The 19,090-nt window shown below is 48.2% G+C and overlaps 1 protein-coding gene across 1 annotated transcript in view; it reads right to left on the bottom strand.

Moving 5' to 3' along the window:
• Positions 1 to 2,900: 2,900 nt before the first annotated feature.
• ASB18 (ankyrin repeat and SOCS box containing 18) overlaps positions 2,901 to 19,090 on the bottom strand; it is an 83,835-nt gene continuing 67,645 nt past the window's right edge. Inside the window, exons 5-6 of the mRNA XM_526073.7 lie at positions 18,617 to 18,730; positions 2,901 to 17,402 (exon numbers count right to left, since the gene is read on the bottom strand). Coding sequence (XP_526073.4) covers positions 17,217 to 17,402; positions 18,617 to 18,730 — 300 coding nt within the window. The 3' untranslated portion in view covers positions 2,901 to 17,216. The remainder of the gene's footprint in view (positions 17,403 to 18,616; positions 18,731 to 19,090) is intronic.

Consider the following 19,090-nt stretch of genomic DNA (forward strand, 5'->3'; position numbering starts at 1 on the left):
GGCGTGAGGCACCGCGCCCGGCCTCTGGAACATCTAAAAACAGACCAGAGGCCACCCAATGGAACAGGATGCATTGTGACATTTCACAACATACGACGCCTCTCCTGGGAAGGGAGAGCTCGCGAGCGCCTCTACTGGGTGGGCGCAGCGCCATCCCCATTGCACGAACCGAGACGGAGGTGCGGAGGCCGTCCCTGGCCCTGGAGAGTCCTCCCTCTGCCGTCTGCTCTCAGCACCAAGTCTGGCATCGCCAGGGCGCCAGGCACGGCCTTCCCAGGGAGAAGGCTTTTCTGTCATTTTTGATTATTTTACTTTAAATATGTGTGCAGAACCTTAGCTACATTCTTGTGGGCCAGGGATAGGCAACGCGTGCACCTAGGCCTCTTGCTTGCCCCCACACTCCGTCTCCCCAGGGCCACCCCCTCAACCCCCCCATGCCATCAGAGTTTTGACACCGCTGGAGATGGGGGGGGGAGGGGGGCGAATTTGGAGGCGGGACCCGAACTGCCGGCCAAGGACCAAGGGCTGGCCTCGCCCATCGCTCCCACTGGGCACCGTTCTCGCCGCGGGACCTTGCCTTGAGCGCGCCCCCTGCGGGCCGCGGTGGGGATTGGCCCCTTGGAAAGAGGGAAATAGGCTGCGCGCGCCGGGGCGGGAGAGGCGCTGCCTCCAGTCCTCCCGGGTGGGGGTCTCCCCTCCGAGATCCCCGAGGGAACCCGTCCCGTGCACTACCGGATTTCCGGTCTCTGACCAGCTGGGGCTTCATTTCTACGCGTGCTTTTACTGCTCTCCTCCTCCTCCGGCGGTTTTTTTTTTTTTTTTTTTTAAAGGAGCGAACATCCCCAGCTTTAATGCGGCCCAATTATCTCGTTTGCACGACTTAAAATGTTTCTCTTTAACTCATTTCAATCTAGTAAATATGCTTCAGCAAGTAGCTAATTTCTCAGGGATGGCTTCGCCTCGCCATTTGCATATAAAGCTCGTCGGGGCCCGGCCCCTTCTCCGAGTGCGCGAGTCCCTTCTTCCGGTGCGCGGGTGGCAGGCAGCCAGGCCTCCTAGTCCAGGGAGGTCGCCTAGGTTTGGCCTAGGGAAGGCGGAGTCTGGGGTCCGCGACAGTGCCTGGGGACCAGGGTGGCAGGGAGGGCAGGGAAACTTGGGCCGGGGAGGGACCAGGACCTTCTGAGCCCCCCAGCCCCCCCGCCGCCCCGGCCTCCGCCGTCCCTTATTCTGAGGAGGGGCGCCCGTGGGGTAACACGTTGGCGCGAGGGTCGGGGGCGCATTTATCCTTAAGTGCGTTTATTAAATCGCGTCTGGAGATGGGTGGGCGTGGATACAGGAGAGGAAATCTCAGGGCTCAGTCGAGCAATCTCCTGGCTTTAAATTCCGAATAAAAGTCTCAAATATTCCTGGGTCATGGGGGCACTGTCTCATTAAAACCACTCTCGTCCTGAAACTGCAATGCAGACATTAAAGTGCAGTATTTTTCAATTAGAGCTGACGAATTCAATCAAAATTCCATAGATTAGGATGAAATGAGGCATGGGTCATTTACAGGGGAATTTAATTGCCGAGCCATTAGACAAATAGTATATTTGCCATTCCCGCGTTATCCATCATTTTCGACATCAATACCGGGGCCGCATCTCCCCGTCCCGTGGCCGCCCGGCGTCGGCTGTAAACACTCCCTTCCCTGTATCTTCTGATTATATCTGATTTCATTTAGGGCCATGGGGGATTATAAATGTTCACGCAATCAAGTTCATTAGGACTTCAAATCGCATTTCTGATTGGGATCGCTCTGCCGCCGTCCTCCCAGCGCCTTTCAAACCCCAGCGCGTGGCTTTCAAAACATCTTTTTGAATTTAAAGCCTCACATCCTTTTGTCTTCCGACGCCCCCTCCCGCCCCACCCCTCCCGGCGGCTGCAAGCTCTTCGGGCCTCCTTCCCGGGGCAACAGCCCTGAACCCCTCTTGCTGCCAGCGGGTCTGGGGAGGGTGGGGCTGGGCTCCGCAGGCTGTCGGAACCCCCTCCCACGCCGCGCAGCCGCGGGGCGCTTGTGTCCCTGAAGCCTGAGCTGGGCGTGGAGGACAGGCCCCGCGTGTTCGCGGATCGCGAGTGGGGGCCAGCCCCGCACTTCCCGTCCCTGCCGGGCGCTGCGGGTAGGGGGAGCGGAGCGGAGGGGGCGCCTCCCACCTTTGAATCTCCTGGCTGAGGGCCTCTGGGCAGCGATTAGACCCACCCTTGGGGACTGGTGCTGGGGACCCCTTCCTGGGCTGGTCCCTTTCACTCCAAAGCCCCAGGTGAAGGCGGTAGCCGGTGGAGCAACGCGCTCTTCCTATCAGCAAACCCAAGAAACAAAGGGGGAGGCTCTTCTGGGGAGAGCGCGACAAGAAAGGCTCAAGACATCCCTTCCAGCACAGCTGAAAAATAATAGCTTAATATTAACTGCTTCTCATAAAAATATACTTTCACAGAGACACAGTTACAAGAAGCAAACCCTCATTTTATCCCGTACTTTGTGCTCATGGCTGTTAGCTGCCTCAGTAATTTAATTGGAATGGAACGTGAGAAATGTGTCATTTTTGAAGAATTTATGCATCACTTCCTAGAAATCTCATTGTGTTAACTAGGAGCCTACTGCGTTCTGTTTAGAACCCATAATCACATTTTTATGTGTCTGTATTACGAGTTAATGTGACCTCCTGTCTTTAGCAGATAAAAAAAATGTTCTCTTGCGATAACATCTGTATCAAACTCTGGCTTACATCAAATACGCCACAACCCTGGTTTTCCAAGGTTCTCCAAACTTACGAACTTTCTTAAGAGCAGGGAAAATAAATGTGAATGGAAAAAGCGTCTACCAAATGAATAATTACCCGCTAAATTAAAACGCTGTGTTAAACATAGTCGACAGCAAATACTGCATTCTCAATCATGTTTATTGCTTACAAATTGCATTACAAAGAAATCCACCGTTTTTATCGGAGTGATTAAGCAAAGAATGTTAGGACTGCAGAAATACCATTCTGGAAAATTAGATGAAGGCTGAAAACCCAGCTAGTTACATTGCAATAGTAAATGTGTAATTTTGTTAAAGAACACGTTTAACACACAAATGAGGATTGGGATGTTATTATGGTATCATAAAAGAGTCAACTGAAAATTATATTTATAAACACATTGCCTATAAACTGCACATATTTAATACAAAGGAAGCAGGCAATTCCATAATCAATATTTTAATTATTGAATTTTTTATTATGGCAGCACGATTCTATATGATAGTTTACGAATTTGTAGTTTTCGTAGGCTCCCCTCCCCTTTATCATGTGAGCTAAGATCTTCCTGTTTTCCTCCTTTTTAAATTCTGGGGAGAGTAGGTTGGTGGGCGAGGGTAAGACCGTTTGCTTATGGCGCCACCTGCAGGCCTCTCTGAAAATGAATCTCAATACCTATTCAATCTTCCGCAGGGTTCTAGATTCCTCAGGCTTATTTTAGCAATTTAGTGAAATTAATTTTTGTTTTAACAGAGAAAGATGTTAACAATTTCAACGCAAATTCCGGAGTTTGAAAAGGATTTTGATGTTCTCAAACTACACTTAAATCCTAGAAATGAGATGCAGTATTGACCATAATTGAAATACAGGGGTTTCTGCATATCCCATCTGGACATAACAAATTTGACTAAGCAGTAATTTATCCTTAAAATAATGGAATAAAAGATACAACATTCCTGATTTATCCCTTGGTCCTTGGGCAGCCCTTAAAAGGTGAAAAGCACTTGGCAAGCTAATAGCACCCGAAATTGTAGTGATTGAGCAGCTTCTTAGGTGCCTGGCGTGGACAGGAGGCGGGGGCACTGGAGTGGACCAGCTCATTCCGCAAGCCTGTATTTTACACCATTTCTGCAGAAGGTTAAGTGTTCTTTGCAAAAGTTCAACAGCCTGCCCCATCAGTATGTGTCTAAAGGGTCATTTCAGAGGTTGGAAATTTGACAATTATATACAGTTAACTGGGATCAGCAAATGCTCCATAGACTTAAAGAGTCAGTGGCTTTGATTTTCTTTAAACCATACTGAGTCGATGATTATCAAGTAACTTAAATCAACATAAATATACTAAAAAGGCAGGCCTAATGCTGGGTTCAGAGTTTTAAACATAACACGTCACACAGTGCTGGGTCTGTGTACTAATTGCCTGTGGACTGTGGATTGTGTCTGATGGTCCAACCGTGAATGTTTCGTCCTGTCCTGGACATGGTTGGTGCGGACAGAGGCCAGCCTCCCCAGGACCAATATTAGTGGAGAGCTTCATTTGTGTATTTTATTTTTTTGAGATGGGGTCTCACTCTGCCACCCAGGTTGGAGTGTAGTAGCACGATCTCAGCTCACTGCAACCTCTGCCTCCCAGGGTCAAGCGATCCTCTCATCTCAGCCTCCTGAGTAGTTGGGACCACAGGCATGTGCCACCACACCTGGCTAATTTTTTGTATTTTTGGCAGAGATAGGGTTGCCCGGGCTGGTCTTGATCTCCTGAACTCCAGCAATCCACCTTCCTAGGCCTCCCAAAGTGCAGAGGTTACAGGTGTGAGCCACTGTGCCCAGCCACTTGTTTCTTTTTTAATTCTCTGTGGTCAAATGACAAGTAATAATCAAAGACATTCAATAAAAGTTGGAGGCAAAATATTCCTCTGTTGTCTTTTTTTTTTTTTCTTTGACACAGGGTCTCACTCTGTCGTTCAGGCTGGAGTGCAGTGGTACAATCATAGCTCACTGGAGCCCTGATCTTCCAGGCTTAAGTGATCCTCCTGCTTCAGCCTCCTGAGTAGCTGGGACCACAGGTGCATGCCACAATGCCCGGTGAATTTTCAAATTTTTGGTAGAGATAAGGTGTCACTGTGTTGCCCAGGGTGGTCTTGAACTCCTGGGCTCAAATGATCTTCCTGCCTCCCAAAAGGTAGGGATTACAGGCATGAACCCCTGTGCCCGGCCCTCTGCTATCTTTTTTTTTTTTTTTTTAAAGTAGAAACAGCCGGTAAAAGCATCCTTTACTCTTTTGTTACTTTCTGAATTTTGAGCTGTGTGAATGTGTCATTAAAAACTAAATTTGAAATTAAAGGAAATAATTTAGGCCTTGTAGAATTGAGTTTAGGTAATACACTCAGTGAGAAAAAGAATGATGTTCAGTCTGAACTGTGTAAGAAAGGAAAACGTTTTTAGACCCTTTAATAAAACCAACCAACCAACCAACAAACAAACCAGAATATATTTTGTTCACTGGAAAAGAAGTAAGCCAAGATAATTCTAGTCTTAAAGTAGAATGCCTCTTTAGATGTTTATCAACTAGCTTACCTCCCTCTCTCCTCCTTTCCCTCCCTGCTTCTCTAATTGCCTCCTTTCCTTTTCTTAGTCTTGTCTCCCTCCTCCTCGTCTTCCTCCTTCTCCATCTCCTCTTCTTCCTCCTTCTCTATCTCCTCTTTTTGTTCTCTTTCTCTCTCTTTTTTTTTTTAGACAAGGTCTCACTTTGTTACCCAGGCTGGAGTGCAGTGGTGCCATCTTGACTCACTGCAAACTCCACCTCCCAGGCTCAGGTGATCCTCCCATCTTAGCCTCCCGAGTAGCTGGGACTATGGGTGCATGCCCCCACACCTGGCTAATTTTTTGTATTTTTGGTAAAGATGGAGTTTCACCATATTGCCCAGGCTGGTCTCGAACTCCTGGGCTCAAGGTATCCACTCGCTTTGGCCTCCCAAAGTGCTGGAATTACAGGTGTGAGCCACTGTGACTGGCTCTTTCTCTTCTTCTTATTGATATGGTTTGGATGTTTTTCCCTTCAAAATCTCATATTGAAATGTAACCTCCACTGTTGGAGGTGGGGCCTGGTGGGAGGCGTTTGAGTGATGGGGGCGGATCCCTCATGAATAGCTTAGCACTATCCCCTTGGTGAGGAATGAATTCTTGCTCTGGTGGTTCACATGAGATCTGGTTGTTTAAAAGAACGTGGCACCTGCCCCCTCTTGCTCTCACTCCTGCTTTCACCATGTGACATGCCTGTTCCCCCTTCACCTTCCACCATGATTGAGCTTCCTGAGGCCCTCACCAGGAGCAGATGCTGACACCATGCTTCCTGTATAAGCTGCAGAACCCTGAGGCAATTAAAACTATTTTCTTTATATATTACCCAGCCTTAGGTATTTCTTAATAGCAATGTAAGAACAGACTAATATAGAAAATTGGTACCAAAGAGTGGGGTGTTACTATAAAGATACCTGAAAATGTGGAAGCGACTTTGGAACTGGATAATGGGCAGAGTTTGTAAGAGTTTGCAGGTCTCCAAAGAAGACAGGAAGATGAGGGAAAGTTTGGAACTTCCTAGAGACTGGTTAAATGGTTGTGACAAAATGCTGATAGTGGTATGGACAGTGAAGGCCAGGCTGAGGAGGTCTCAGATGGAAATGAGGAACTTATTGGGAACAGGAGCAAAGATATAACTGGTCACCCTTGTTATACCTAAGCAAAGAGCTTGGCTGCATTGTGTCCATGCTCTAGGGCTTTGTGGAATTTGAACTTAAGAATGATGACTTAGGGTATCTGGTAGAAGAAAGTCTGTTCTTTTTCTTTTTCTTTTTCTTTTTTTGAGATGGAGTCTTGCTCTGTCGTGCAGGCTAGAGTCCAGTGGCATGATCTTGGCTAACTGCAACCTCTGCATCCTGGGTTCAAGCAATTCTCCTGCCTCAGCCTCCCAAGTAGCTGGGATTACAGCCACCTGCCACTGTGTTTGGCTAATTTTTGTATTTTTAGTAGAGACGGGGCCTTACCATGTTGGCCGGGCTGGTCTCGAACTCCTGACCTCAAGTGATCTGCCCACCTTGGCTTCCCAAAGTGCTAGGATTATAGGCATGAGCCACTGTGCCCAGCCTGATAGAAGAAATTTCGAAGCAGCAAAGTGTTCAAGAGGCAGCCTGGCTGCTTTTAACAACCTACAGTTAGACAGGGAAGCAAAGAAATGTCGTAAAGTTGCAACTTATATTTGAAAGAGAATCAATGCACAAAAGTTTGGAAAATTTGCAGCCTAGCTGTGTGGCAGAGAAAGAAAAAACATTTTCAAGAGAGGAATACAAGCAGGCCATTAAGCAACCATTTGCTAGAGAGATTAGAATGACTAAAAAGGAGCCTAGTGCTAATGTCCAAGACAATGGGAAAAAGCACATTTCAGAGATCTCCAAGGCAGCCCCTCCCATCACAAGCCCAGAGGACTAGGAGGAAAGAATGGTTTTGTGGGGCAGGCCCAGGGCCCTGCTGCCCTGCACAGCCTCAGGACACTGTTCCCCGTATCCTGGCCACTCTGGCTCCAACATCAGCTCAATGGGGCCCAGGTACAGCTTGGGCTGCTGCTTTTGAGAGCACAAGCTGCCGTATACATTGGCGGCTTCCACATGGTGTTAAGACTGCAGGTGCACAGAATGCAAGAGTGAAGGAGGTTTGACAGCTCTCACTTAGATTCCAGAGAATGTATGGAAAAGCCTGGGTGCCCAGGCAGAAGCCTGCCACAGGGACAGAGCCTCCATAGAGAAACTCTACTAGGGCAATATGGAGGGGAAATATAGGATTGCTCAGCTGCTGGATGCAGTTGTGGGAAGGGGATCTCCACCCTCCAGACCCAAGAATGGTAGAGCCACTGGCAGCTTGCAACCTCAGTGTGGAAAAGCTGCAGGCACCTAACTCCAAACGCGTGAGAGCAGCCATGTGGGCTGCATCCAGGGAAGCCATAGGGGTGGGGCTACCCAAGGCCTTGGAAGCCCACCCCTCACACCAAGATGCAGGATGCGGAGTCAAATGAGATTGTTTTGGAGCTTTAAGATTTAATGACTGCCCTGCCATTGCAGACTTGTGTGGGGCCTGTTGACCCTTTCTTTTGGCCAATTTCTCCCTTTTGGAATGGGAATGTACACTCAATTCCTGTACCACCATTGTATCTTAGGAGTAAATAACTTGTTTTTGACCTCCTAGGCTCATGGGTGGAAGGAACTCCAGATGAGACTTGGGGCTTGGGACTTGTGATTTAATGCTGGAATGAGTTAAGACTTTGGGAGGCTATTGCAAAGACATAATTGTATTTTGAAATGTGAGGAGGACATGAAATTTGGGGTCTAAGGGTAGAATGATATGATTTGGATATCTGTCCTCTCCAAATCTCATGTGGAAATATAATCCGCAGTGTTGGAGGTGGGGCCTGGTGAGTGGTGTTTGGTCATGGGGCAGATCCCTCATGAATGGCTTAATGCCATCCCCTTGGTGATGAGTGAGTTTTCACTCTGGTAGTTCACATACGATCTGGTTGTTTAAAAGAGTGTTGTGCTGGGCATGGTGGCTCACGCCTGGAATCCTAGCACTTTGGGAGGCTGAGGTGGGCGGATCACCTGAGGTCAGGAGTTTGAGACCAGCCTGACCAACATGGTGAAACCCCGTCTCTACTAAAAATACAAAATTACCTGGGCGTGGTGGTGCATGCCTGTAATCCCAGCTACTCTGGAGGCTGAGGCAGGAGAATCGCTTGGACCCGGGAGGTGGAGGTTGCAGTGAGCCGAGATTGCGCCATTGCACTCTAGCCTGGGTGACAGAGTGAAACTCCATTTCAAAAAAAAAAAAAGTGTTGCACCTCCCCACTCTCTTGTTTCTGCTCTTGCCACATAACGCACCTGCTCCCCCTTTGCCTTCCACCATGATTGAAGCTTCCTGAGGCCCTTGCTGGGAACAGATGCTAGCACCATGCTTCCTATATAACCTGTAGAACCCTGAGCCAATTAAACCGCTTTTGTTGATAAATTACCCAGCTTTGGGCATTTTTTATAGCAATGCAAGAACGGACTAATACACTTATCCATGTGGAATTATGCAAGTCCTTTAATTGTAGAACTTCCTAACACGTGTAGCACAGAGCATAGCTAAACACAGTCACTGAAACAATATTTTTGTCAGGCATTTTATTTTTTTGCTTTAACAAAGCAATTTGCTAGCCGTAAATACTACAAAACTATGAATAAGTTCCATCTCATCTGATGATTAAGATAGGGCCAGAGAACCCACTAGCCATTTTTGTCTCAAAGAATCACAGCCATCCATAAATCAGGTACAATATTCAGCACATCTCGGCAGCCACTAGAACCCAGGTGACTTAGAACTCATTTCTAGTGCCAGTTGATTTCCTACCCCTTCTCTTGCAGCTGTGATGTCATGTTCCTGAGAAGTTAGGGGCAGAGTGAAGGATTCTTTCCAGCTGAGGAGGTTCAGTTAATTACTGTGTGACTTGGTCCATGCTGACCAAGTGCACTTGGCTGAAGGTCTGGTTGCCATAGTTCATATGATATTGACTTGGCAGGGTGGGACTAAGGGAATGCTCATCATAGAAATCACCTGACTGCCTGTGGGACACTGATGAGATCGATGGCCAGGGAAGCCACACAGTGCACAAACTGCCACCCGCCCTGGGAATACGACAGCCCCCGTTCAACACAGGCCCATAGGCAGAGAGAACATGGCCAAGAATGGGGCCCTTCTCTCCATGCCTTCCTAATATGCCCAAGTTTCTCCAGCAGCCTTGAGACAAGTTGTCCTATACTTGGCTGTGAGCACCACAAGCAGGAGGGCACCAGTCAAGTCTGTCTTGTTGATGATGGATCCTTGGCCCCAAGCACTGGGCTCCACCCCCAGCAGACTTTCAAAAGTGATAGTTAAATGAATGAGCAAATGTCAAGAAAAAAAAAAAAAAAGAAACCCAGAAAATAGTAAGTGTTGATGAGGATGTGGGGGAATTGGAACTCTTGCGTATTGCTGGTGGGAAGGTAAAATTGTGCAGCTGCTATGGAAAATAATATAGAGGTTCCTTAAAAGATTAAATCCAGAACTACCATATCATCTGGCAATCCCACTTCTGGGCATACATCTAAAGGAATTGAAAGTAGGATCTGGAAGAGCTGTTTGCACACCCATATTCATCGCAGCATTCTTCACCATAGCCAAGAGGTGGAAACAGTCTAAGTGTCCACTGACAGATGAGTGGATACACAAAATGTGGTATATACAACAGAATATTATTCAGCTTTTATTTATTTATTTTTATTTTTATTTTTATTTTTTTTTGAGACAGAGTCTCGCTCTGTCGCCCAGGCTGAAGTGCAGTAGTGTGATCTCGGCTCACTGCAACCTCCACCTCCCAGGTTCAGGCAATTCTCCTGCCTCAGCTTCCCGAGTGGCTGGGACTACAGGCGCCTGCCACCATGCCTGGCTAATTTTTTGTATTTTTAGTAGAGGCAGGGTTTCACCATGTTAGCCAGGATGGTCTCGATCTCCTGACCTCGTGATCGGCCTGCCTCGGACCCCCAAAGTGCTCACTACAGGCGTGAGCCACTGCGCCCAGCCTATCAGCTCTTAAAAAGAAAGAGGCCAGGCATGGGGGCTCATGCCTATAGTCTCAGCACTTTGGGAGGTCGAGGTGGGAGGATCACCTGAGTCCAGGAGTTCAAGACCAGCTAGAGCAACATGGCGCGAGACCCTGTTTCTACAAAACATTTTTTTTTTTTTTTAGTTAGCCAGATACGGTGGCGTGTGCCTGTGGTCCCAGCTACTCAGGAGGCTGAGGCAGGAGGATCAGCTGAACCCAGGAGGTCAAGGCTGCTGTGAGCTGTGTTCATGACACCGCACTCCAGCCTGGGTGACAGAGTAAGACCCTGACTCCAAAAAAAAAAAAAGAAGGAGGAAATCCTGTGGCATGCTACATGAATGAATGTTGAGGACACTACGCTGAATCAAAGAAGCCAGCTGCAAAAGGACAAATATTGTATGATTCCATTTAGTAGGAGGTATTTAGAGCAGTCAAAATTATGGGCAGTAAGTAGACTGGTGGCTGCCAGGGCTGGGGGGAGGGGAAACAGGGAGTTGCTTTTCAATGTGAAAAAGTTCTAGAGAACTATTACACAGCAGTGTGAATCTATTTAACACTACTGAACTCTACACTTAAGATAGCTAAGAGGAATTTTTTTTTTTTTTTTTGAGATGGAGTCTCACTCTGTCTCCCAGGCTGGAGTGCAGTGGCACAATCTCTGCTCACTGCAATCTCCACCTCCCAGGTTCAAGCAATTCTCTGCCTCAGTCTCCCGAGTAGCTTAAATTACAGGTGCCCGCTACCACGCCTGGCTAATTTTTTTTTTTTTTTTTTGTATTTTCAGTAGAGACGGGGTTTCACCATCTTGGCCAAGTTGGTCTTGAACTCCTGACCTCGTGATCCACCCGCCTTGGCCTCCCAAGTGCTGAGATTACAGGTGTGAGACACCGCACCCGGTCGGGAAAATTTTATATTATGTGCTTTTTACCACAATAAAATGTAAAAAAAAAAAAAAAAAATTAAAAATAAATGAACAAATGAGTGAATGGTTTATTCCAAAGGAACTTCATGGATTAACTCTTCCCCGGAGCATCTGAATTTAAAAATTCTTAGGGGTGAACATAATGAAAAAGAAATAAGTCCTCCATGTTGGCAAAACTTCAGGCAGCTATGGGGGGACCTTTGGGGATCACTGTGAGAATCGTGTTGCTGTTTTTAAGCCGCAATTTGGGGAAAAATAAGCTTTTGAAAACCTAATAATTGATTATTATTTATTAGATTTTTAGAAGTGTAAAGTCAGTATGTTTTCATTTATTTATTTATTTAAACAGTCTTGCTCTGTCACCCAGGCTGGAGTACAGTGGTGCAGTCTCGGCTCACTGCAACCTCCACCTCCCAGGTTCAAGTGATTCTCCTGCCTCAGCCTCTCAAGGAGCTGGGATTACAGGCAACTGCCATTGTGTCCAGCTAATTTTTGTATTTTTAGTAGAGACGGGGTTTTGCCACGTTGGTCAGAGGCTGGTCTCGAACTCCTGACCTCAGGTCATCCACCCGCCTCGGCCTCCCACAGTGCTGGGATTACAGGCAGGAGCCACCATGCTTGGCCAAGTCAGTATTTTTTTTTTTTTTTTGAGATGGAGTCTCCCTCCGTCACCCAGGCTGGAGTGCAGTGATGCAATCTCAGCTCACTGCAACCTCCACTTCCCGGATTCAAGTGATTCTCCTGCCTCAGCCTCCTGAGTAGCTGGGATTACAAGCATATGCCACCATGCCAGGCTAATTTTTTGTATTTTTAGTAGAGACTGGGTTTTTCCATGTTAGCCAGGATGGTCTCGATCGTCAGTATGTTTTAAAAGAGCTCTGCCTTCTTCCAGGACTCTTAAATACATATTTAAAATTTTAGAAAGTCAGCCAAACTGTTTTCTATGGTAGGGTGGGGTGGAAGGGGTGGCTGGAGGGTATAGTCTTAGAAGACAGGCATATTTCCATTTTCAGAATTCAATGAGGACTGTGCTCCTTAAAGGCCATGGTGGCTGTGTTTCTTACTGTTCTTACCCTTGCTATTTAAATAACATTGCTGGCTGGGCATGGTGATTCATGTCTGTAATCTCAGCACTTTGGGAGGCTAAGGCAGGCAGATTACTGAGCCCAGGAGCTCAAGACCAGTCTGGGCAACAAAGCGAAACCCCATCTCTACAAAAAATAAAAAAATTGATGGTGTGTACCTGTAGTCCCAGCTGCATGGGAGACTGAGGCAGCAGGATCCCTTGAGCGCAGAAGGTCGAGGCTGCAGTAAGCCACGTTCAAGCCACTGCACTCTGGCCTAGGTGACAGAGTGAGACCTTGTCTCAAAAAAAAAAAAAAAAATTGCTATTTTTTTGCCCATTTTTTTACAGTCTCTATCTTAATATTGGGCTGTTTTCTTCTTCTAATGATAAAACAATCCTAATAACAGAAGGAACCATTTATCAAGTTCTTTCTCTGGGTTGGGCTCTGGGCCTGGGTTTTTGCAGTTTCTCTGCTCAGTGGGGCCTACAGATCAGGATCCAAGGTTAACAGAAACATCCAAATGCTTGGAGCCACAGAATCTGGGCCCCACTCCAAACCTCTAGAGTCTGAATCTGCATTTCAACAAGATCCCTTCAAATTTGGTGAAGACCTGCCTTACACCAGACATCTTACTAATTCCTAAGTGAGAGAGGTGCAGATATGTTCACTTCCCAGGTAAGCAAATTGAGCCAATTTCAGTTAAGTCATTGTTCTTGTTCAGTGGAGAAGCTCTGAACCTATCTCTAAGGTGTTACCTTGGGCTGCTACTCATCTTCCAGTGTATTGCATCCCTTTCCAGGACAAAGAAATCTTCCTAGAGTCCCACTGAGACCAAACCTGCTCACTTGCTTCGTGGTTCCTCATAGCCTGTCCAGTGAAGTTCAGAATACTTGGTCTGGAAGCCAAGTACCTCCTGATCTGCCCCCACCTTCTCTAGCCTTGCCTCCTTCCAGCTGCCAAAGCATGGGGATCCTCCTAGCCAGGAGGATAAATCACTATCCCTCCACGGAACCCTGTACTTCCCTGCACCCCTGCCTTCATTCAAGTTTTCCTTTGGAGGCAGTGGTAACTCCTGAAAGTCTATGTAGGAGAGGCTTGGGGAGAGTCATCTGCCTGGGATGGGGATCTGAGGGGTCTTGAAGCTGGGTTTACGTAGCCCTTTTGTAGGACAGATCAATTGTCCATCTCAAAGGGTGGGTGAAGGTGGGTCAGCTGATGGAGCTGGGGGATGCTGTCTTATCACTCCCTGGGCAGGTCCACTGTGTTAAAACTTGATTGTCCACCAAGGTGCACCCTGGCTAACTCCTTCATGATGTCCATCCTCACTTCCTGGGCTCTGCCTGGGCCCCCCTTTCACTCCATGATGGGCTTTACTCATGGTGCATATAACATCCCACCTCACCCTGCAGTTATTTGCTGGGGTCTGAATTCCCTTTCCAGATTCTACCAATGGGAGGGTGGTATGGTTTGTATATTTGTTCCCTCCTAATCCCATGTTGAAGTTTGATCCCCAGCATTGCAGGTAGGGCCTCATGAGAGGCGTTTGGGTCACAGGGCCTTGGTGACCTCCCTGCAGTATTGAGTCAGTTCTTGCTGGATTAGTACACTTGGGAACTGATTGTTAAAAAGCCCAGCACCTCCTCCTCTCTCCCTTGTCCCTCTCTTGCCATGTGACACACTGGCTCCCTTTCATTTTCTGCCATGAGTAAAAGCTTCTTGAAAGGCCTCACCAAAAGCACATGCTGGCACAATGCTTCTTGTACAGCCTGCAGAACTGTGAGCTGAATAAACCTCTTTTCTTTATAAATTGCCCGGCCTCAGCTGTTCCTTTAGAGTGATGCAAAACAGACCAATACAGAGGGAGTGTCTCCTCTGAGGTTCATTGGGGCAGCACCTTGCGCTGGCTGTAATGGAAAAAAGAGAGCCACTGCTTGTCCTTGGAGGATGACCATGAAGAGTCTTTGCTTTAAAATACAGAGTATTCAAAGAAAATGTGATGTCTCATAGGGCCAACAGATCAGGAGATGACTGCTATTGAAAAGGTGTTTTATTGCTCATTGTTCCTAAGAGGAGAGGGTATGCTATGACATGGGGGCAGCCCATGAGGAAGCCCCAGGGCCTTTCAGGAGGCAGGGGAGGAATGGGCAAGAGAGGGCAAGGCTGAAGTTTGTCTAGTTTGGATAATTTCAGCAGACTCTGGGGCATAGGACTTTCCCAAGTTGTGTGGCACCTGCTCTGGAGTAGACAGTGGTCTGGCATGTGAGAAAGAGTGGGATATAAGAGGGGGTTGAGGTGTGGGCTCTGGGCTCCAGATTGGTTGGCTAACATTGGAAAAGCATGCTTTGTGTGGAATTGTTTACTGTTGCTAAGAACCAGCTAAGCCTGGTGGGTGGGGGGCAGTCAGTTCCTCCTGGGTCAGCAAGGCCCCAGATGTCAAAGCATCTGAATAGAGAAAGTAAGCTGGGGGAGGGGGCTCACTCCTGCAATTCCAGCTACTCAGGAGGCAGAGGCAGGAGGATTACGTGAGGCCAGGAATTAGAGCCTGGGCAACATGCGAGATCCCATCATCTATATAAAATAGAAAAAATTATCCCAGTGCAGTGTTGTGCACCTGTAGTCCCAGCTACATGGGAGGCTGAGGCAGGAGGATCACTTGAGCCAAGAAGGTCGAGGCTGCAGTGAGCTATGATTGCACCACTGCACTCCAGCCTGGGTGACAGAGTGAGATTCTGCCATATATATATCTGGGCACGTGGAACCAACATACGTTTTCTTCCTAGCCAGACACTGATGGGACAAGCAGGCTTTTCTATGGCTAACTGATCCCAGATAAGTGCATTGGAGAGAGATGCACCATTTTGTGGGAACCACCCTCTACCCCAAGGTGTATATATATATATGGAATAGAGAAAATAAGACAAGGTTGATATAGTCCTTGTTGTCTAGAGCATCTCTGTTGGCATGTGACGCTCAGGCTGAGCTGAAGGCCCCTTTGATGAACCTGTGTCTGTTCCTGGCATCTGACTTCCCAGACTGTTCCTGGAGCTGGAGCAGTGGCTTTTGGTGAGGGTGTCACATGAAGACTCACACAGGATGGAAACTTCCACTCACCATCCTGCCGGTGTCCTCCTGGGGAGCTCTGGGCTGTAATATGCTTGGGAGCACTGAGAGCACCGACAGGCCCTGGGCAGGTGCACGTGCCTTGGTTGCAAGTGTCCTTTCTCAACATGCAGGTCCGTTGTGATCTAGGGTACAGAGTTTCCCCGGGTGGTCGGGCCCCAGCGGGGTGAGAGGCCTCTCTGTGAGGGGAGGATCCCAAGGCTCAGGGGCAGCATGAGGGCTGCTAACACACTGGAAAAATACATATACAGTAGGTCCTTAAATAATGTTTTGTTTAATGTCATTTTATTATAACACCGATAAGAAACAAAACTGATTCGGCCGGGCGTGGTGACTCATGCCTGTAATCCCAGCACTTTGGGAGGCTGAGGCGGGCAGATCACCTGAGATCGGGAGTTTGAGACCAGCCTGACGAACATGGAGAAACCCTGTCTCTACTAAAAATAAAAAATTAGCCGGGCGTGCTGGCACATGCCTGTTATCCCAGCTACCAGGAAGGCTGAAGCAGGAGAATTGCTTGAACCTGGGAGGCGGAGGTTGCGGTGAGCCAAGATTGCGCCAGTCCCGCGCCAGTCTCAAAACAAACAAAAAAACAAAAAAGAAACAAGACTGATTCCTGGGCAAGGCCACTGTCTGTGTGGGTTTTCTCTGGGTGCTCCAGTTCCCACCCACATCCCAAAGCTGAGCAAGTGAGGTGAGCTGTCGTGTCTGAATTGTCCCAGTGTTGTGTGTGGGTGGGTGGGTGTGGGGGGGTGTGAGCACCCTGCGATGGAACAGCACCCCGTCCAGGCCTGGTTCCTGCCCTGCACACTGAGTTGCTGGGGTGGACTCTGGCCACGCACGACCCTGAACTAGAATAAGCACATTAGAATATGAATGAATGAATGAATACAAATTATTGTAAAGTAAAAATTCATAAGGCATACAATAATCATCCAAATGCATGACAATAAATGATGCGGTATGAGAGGGCCTAGCAAGCCTGCCACATTGGTGACTGTTCTGAACTTCGTGGTGGTAGGAGGTGCTCCTGACAAGGTTCGTTTTGCAAACATTTATTCCTTGATCTAACCGACCAGCAGGACAACCACCATCACATACTGATTCACCAAAAATTGGGTAAATAATTATCTTACTTGTTATTAATCTCTTTTAAAGGTATGTGTAGCTTGCCTTTATTTCAATCTTTACTATTAGAATTGTATTGGTCTTTATTTAGAAGTGTGGTGATCTTTTTGTGACCAGAAATATGCTGTAGGAACATCATTCTTGTTTATATCAATTAACCTTGGGAAAACTGGCATTATTATACCTCATTTAGCTTAAACCTGGTTCCCTAGAACCTATCGAAGACCTTAAGTGAGGACTCACTGTACCTTTTGGCTTAACTGTTGTTGAAAGGTACTTTCCCAGACCAAGTGCTGTGATAGTCACGATTTCACTGGATTTTCACAAGCGACCCTGAGAGGCAGAAAGGGCTTTTGTTGCCAATTCCATTTCGAGGTGAACCTGAAGCTTGGCAAGGTCTGTGCTTCACCTGGTCCCACGGGGAGCAAGTGGGAAGGGAACTCCCATCACCTCCATCTGCATCAGGGCACTCTCCAACACGTGGCCTCCATGGAAGGTCAGCGAGGAGAACAACAGTATTGGTTGCAGCGTTCTGTGTTTCAGTGCAAAACACCCTGTGGCTCCAAAAGTAGATAATTCTGCAGGGGCTTTGGCAAGGGTAACAGGAGGATGAGGTCAAAGCACCTTTTGCCAAACAGTCTGCGAAGGGCACAGCGGCAAAGATGCTGCAGGCAGCGTGGGGTGAGGGCCAAGGCAAAGAGGGACTGGTAGAACGGCTTGTGCATCTGGAAGGGAAGGCAGGTGGATTAGAAATCTGGGCACGTGGAACCAACATACGTTTTCTTCTTAGCCAGACCACTGATGGTACAAGCGGGCTTTTCTATGGCTAACTGATCCCAGATAAGCGCACTGGAGAGAGACGCACCATTTTGTGGGAACCACCCTCTACCCCAGGGGCTTGTGTGCTCTCCCAAAGCACAGTTCCTGCCGAGTGAGAGGGGATTCTGACTGGGGTGACTTCAGATGCTCCAGGTGGTCTCCCCGAATTCCGTTTTGCTCCATCCTCTTTGCACAGCAGCCCTACAGCTCTGGGGTGGCCCTGTTCATCTCCCCCAGTCATGACCAGCTCTTCCCTTCTGCCAGGGAGGGGCTCAGGAGCGAGTGCATGGCATTGGTCTGGTGGTCAGTCATGCACACATGACTCAAGTCAGTGAAACAGAAAAAACACACACAACTCTTCTCACTCTCTTTTTTTTTTTTGAGATGGAGTCTAGCTCTGTCGCCCAGGCTGGAGTGCAGTGGCGCGATCTCAGCTTATTGCACCCTCTGCCTCCTGGGCTCAAGCGATTCTCCTGCCTTAGCCTCCTGAGTAACTGGCATTACATGCGCTTGCCACCATGCCCGGGTAATTTCTGTATTTTCAGTAAAGACAAGCTTTCACCATGTTGGCCAGTCTGGTCTTGAACTCCTGACCTCAAGCGATCTGCCTGCCTTGGCCTCTCAAAGTGCTAGGATTACAGGCATGAGCCACCGCACCTGGCCTGTTCTCACTCTCTTTTAATGGACAGTCACCTGTGGACTTTGTCATGGATAGATGTAATCCCCATAGCTTCCTTGGTCGTATCTTGAGCTGCTGGAGCATGAAGCTGACTCACAGGGCCGGATTAGTATGTCCTGACATGGAGCTAGGCCCGTGGATTCAGGCGGCTCTGGCCTTTCTTTGGACACTGGTTAAGAGGACCCTCGCGTTTTTCAGGCCAGCACGGGGCTCTGAGCTCCTTGAGGCCACGGCACCGCAACTACTATAACAAGCTCCTGGCTGTGTGATTATGGAGCCTCCAGAAAAAACCAGAAACGTGCAAATACACCCTCATTTCCCATTCTTCCTTTTTCAGATGTATAATACTTAGCCGAATATCAGTGCAAAACTCCCCATGCAAAGAAGCAAAAACAGACAAAAGTTTTGTACTAAAGATGGGCAGAAAGGCAGCCCTCTTGCCTGGAATACTTCCTCAGGAATCACTTCCTTCCAGGACTCTGACACGCAGAGCTGAGGGTAGGAGTTGAAAAGCACCTCGATGACTGCGGGGACAGATGCGCAGGTCTTCAGCACCTGGTGGGAAGAGGTGAAAGACGCAGCGTAGGCCGACTGGGTTCTGGGTCTCAGTGGGGAAAGGGTGGGGGGTGTGGGGGGATGCTCTCCCTAGCTGTGTGACCTCCCTACGCCCAAGCCACACAGGGAACAGCAACAGAGCAGTACCACAGGGTTGCTGCAGGGATCACATGAATTAGCGCACACAAAGACACAAGGCAACGGCTCTGCAAGGGAGCCCTCCTTCCCATCATGATGGCCGCCCAGCCAAAGTCTGGGCCAAGTGCTTAAGCATTCAGGTTCCCAGGGGGGCTATGCTGATGGCTTGGCAGGCCTCCTTGGCCCCCAGAGAGCTGCTCAGAGAAAAGGAATGAAGTTCTG

Source organism: Pan troglodytes, chromosome 13 (genome assembly GCF_028858775.2).
Source record: "Pan troglodytes isolate AG18354 chromosome 13, NHGRI_mPanTro3-v2.0_pri, whole genome shotgun sequence".
Taxonomy (NCBI): Eukaryota; Metazoa; Chordata; class Mammalia; order Primates; family Hominidae; genus Pan; species Pan troglodytes.